The 2,310-nt window shown below is 43.2% G+C and overlaps 1 protein-coding gene across 1 annotated transcript; it reads right to left on the bottom strand.

Moving 5' to 3' along the window:
- Window positions 1–644: 644 nt before the first annotated feature.
- On the bottom strand, window positions 645–1,784 carry LOC138890568 (uncharacterized). The gene is made up of 2 exons (XM_070173964.1): window positions 1,656–1,784; window positions 645–1,058 (listed from the first exon to the last, which is right to left on the bottom strand). The coding sequence occupies exons 1-2, from the start codon at window positions 1,782–1,784 to the stop codon at window positions 645–647; spliced, it is 543 nt and encodes a 180-aa protein (XP_070030065.1).
- Between the last annotated feature and the right edge of the window lie 526 nt (window positions 1,785–2,310).

The raw sequence follows: 2,310 nt of genomic DNA, 5'->3' as shown, positions 1-2,310 counted from the left end.
GTTTTTGATTACCGGCATGCCACCCTTCTTAGGCACACATTGCACCAGGCTAACCGAGCTGCTGTCAGAGATTGGGAAAATGATTCCCGCATCTAACCACTTTATCACTTCTTTCTTCACCACTTCCTTCATGTTGTTCAGCCTTCTTTGGTATTCCTTGGAAGGTTTGTGTCCCTCTTCTAGCAGAATCTTACGCATAAGTAGGCGGGGCATATCTCCTTAATGTCTGCCATGGTCCATCCAATGGCAGTCTTACACTCCTTGAGTACCTGCAAGAGTTGTTATGCCTGCACATCTAACAAACTAGATGAGATAATAACAGGTAATGTGGAGTCAGGTCCAAGGAACTCATACCTGAGATGGGCGGGCAATGGCTTCAATTCCAGCTTTGGCGGTTCTTCAATGGATGGCTTGGTTGGAGAAGTTTCTCTATTTTCCAAGTGCAAGGGATCAAATTCAAGAGTTCTATCCCAGAACCCTCTGCCCTCTAATGCCAATACCCATTCTGCCAGTTCTTCTCCATTCACCTCATCTAAATTCATCAGACATGCAACAAGATGGTCCTCAATAGTCAACATCTCATCATCAGTTTCTACAATTACATCCACGGCATCAATAAGGGAGCAATTGGCGAATTCACTTGGTCACCTCATATATTTTTGCACATTGAATGTTATCTCTTCATCGTTCAATCTCATCTTGAGCTCCCCAGTCTCATAATTAATGAGATCTCTCCCAGTGGCCAAGAACGGCCTTCCCAAAAGTATGGGAATTTCTTCATCCACCTTGCAGTCTAAGATCACAAAATCTGCAGGGAACACAAATTTCCCTACCTGAATCAACACATCATCCAGGATACCTGAGGGTCTTTTTACAGTCCTGTCATCCAACTGCAACAACATAGAGGTGGTTCTAGCTCTTCCAATCCCCAACCTCTTATAAATCGCTAGGGGCATAAGATTTATGCTGGCCCTTAAATCACAAAGTGCTTTGGCGAAAGCGAAGTTACCAATAGTGCAGGGAATTGTAAAGCTCCCTGTAAGCACGTGACTTTTGCCCTATATGAGAATTACTCCCAAAAAATTCAAAAATAAAATGATTTTCCTTGGTGTGCAATTTTGTGATATTTTTGGATAATTATTTGTATTTGTCTGTGCATGTTTATTTGTTAAATTAATAAAAATACAAAAATATGTCGCATTTTGCATGTAGGATTTAATTCTACAATTGTTAGTAATCAAGTTTGTTTTACAAAAAATGAAAATTACAAAAATAGGCATCTTTTGCATTTTTAGCATTTAATGTCCAAATATACAATTTTATGCTTAATTATTACTTAATTGTGCGTTAATTGTTATTGGGAGTTAATTTGCGCTTTTATAACTTAATTTAGTTCTTAATAATAATTTAAGTACTTTTATAATTTAGTTTTAGAAAAATAAAAGAAGAAAAGAGAACAAAAATACAAAGAAAAATCGGATTGGGCCACTTCTTCAATTTCAAACCACAGGCCCAAATAATTGCCCAACTTTCCCCATGACCCGGTCCGTTTCAAACCGGGTCGACCCAGTCCATAACCCAACACCCCTATTATCTTACATTTCACAAAAGAAAACACAAAACAAAACAAAAAAAAAACTAAACCTAACACTAACCATCCCCCCCCCATTCCTCATCTTCTTCTCCAAAAACACCCCTAGCTCCCCTCCCATGACAGCCATGGCTGCTGCCCTCCCCACGTCCCTCACACCTCCAACATACTCACACACGCACAACTCCTTCATCTTCTTTCTTCAATAAAAAAAACGCAGCCAACCCTCCGTCGAACCCCGTCGCGCTGCTGCATCGTCTGCTTCTTCGTAGTTGCTGCTGCATCGTCTGCTTCTTCTACTGTTGCTGCCCGCTGCTACATCGTCTGCTTCTTCTACTGCTGCTTCCCGTCGGGCAGCTGATTCGACACCACCTCGTCGCTGCTGGACAGAAAACCAACGAGCAGCATGAGGTGAAGAAGAAGAAGCAACGGTCTTGGAGATGTTGTTGTCCGCCATGGCTGCGTCTGCTGCTGCTGCTCCGCTATTGCTGCATTTTGCTGCTGCCCGCTGCTTCTCCGTCATGTTGCTGCTTGCTTTTGCTACGACCAGCTATGGACGAGCTTCATCGAGCTCGAACTCGAGCTCCCATGGCTGCCGCTGCATCTTCGTCTCCATTCGCGCTGCTGCTACTGTGTCGCGTTGCTGCCTGCTCCGACGTGTTGTTGCTATTGTTCCATCGTGTTGAGCTGCTGCTCCTGGAACTGCTACTGTAGCTGTT

The sequence above is a fragment of the Nicotiana sylvestris genome, chromosome 4 (assembly GCF_000393655.2).
Source record: "Nicotiana sylvestris chromosome 4, ASM39365v2, whole genome shotgun sequence".
Classification (NCBI taxonomy): domain Eukaryota; kingdom Viridiplantae; phylum Streptophyta; class Magnoliopsida; order Solanales; family Solanaceae; genus Nicotiana; species Nicotiana sylvestris.
This window is presented reverse-complemented; position numbering and strand designations above follow the sequence as displayed.

Coding starts and splice junctions, on each gene's coding strand:
- LOC138890568 (XM_070173964.1), bottom strand. CDS start 1,784: ATGAAGGAGTTGTGCGTGTGTGAGTATGTTGGAGGTGTGAGGGACGTG. Junction 1,059..1,655: donor TGAGGAATGGGGGGGGGATG/GTTAGTGTTAGG, acceptor ATTCTCATATAG/GGCAAAAGTCACGTGCTTAC.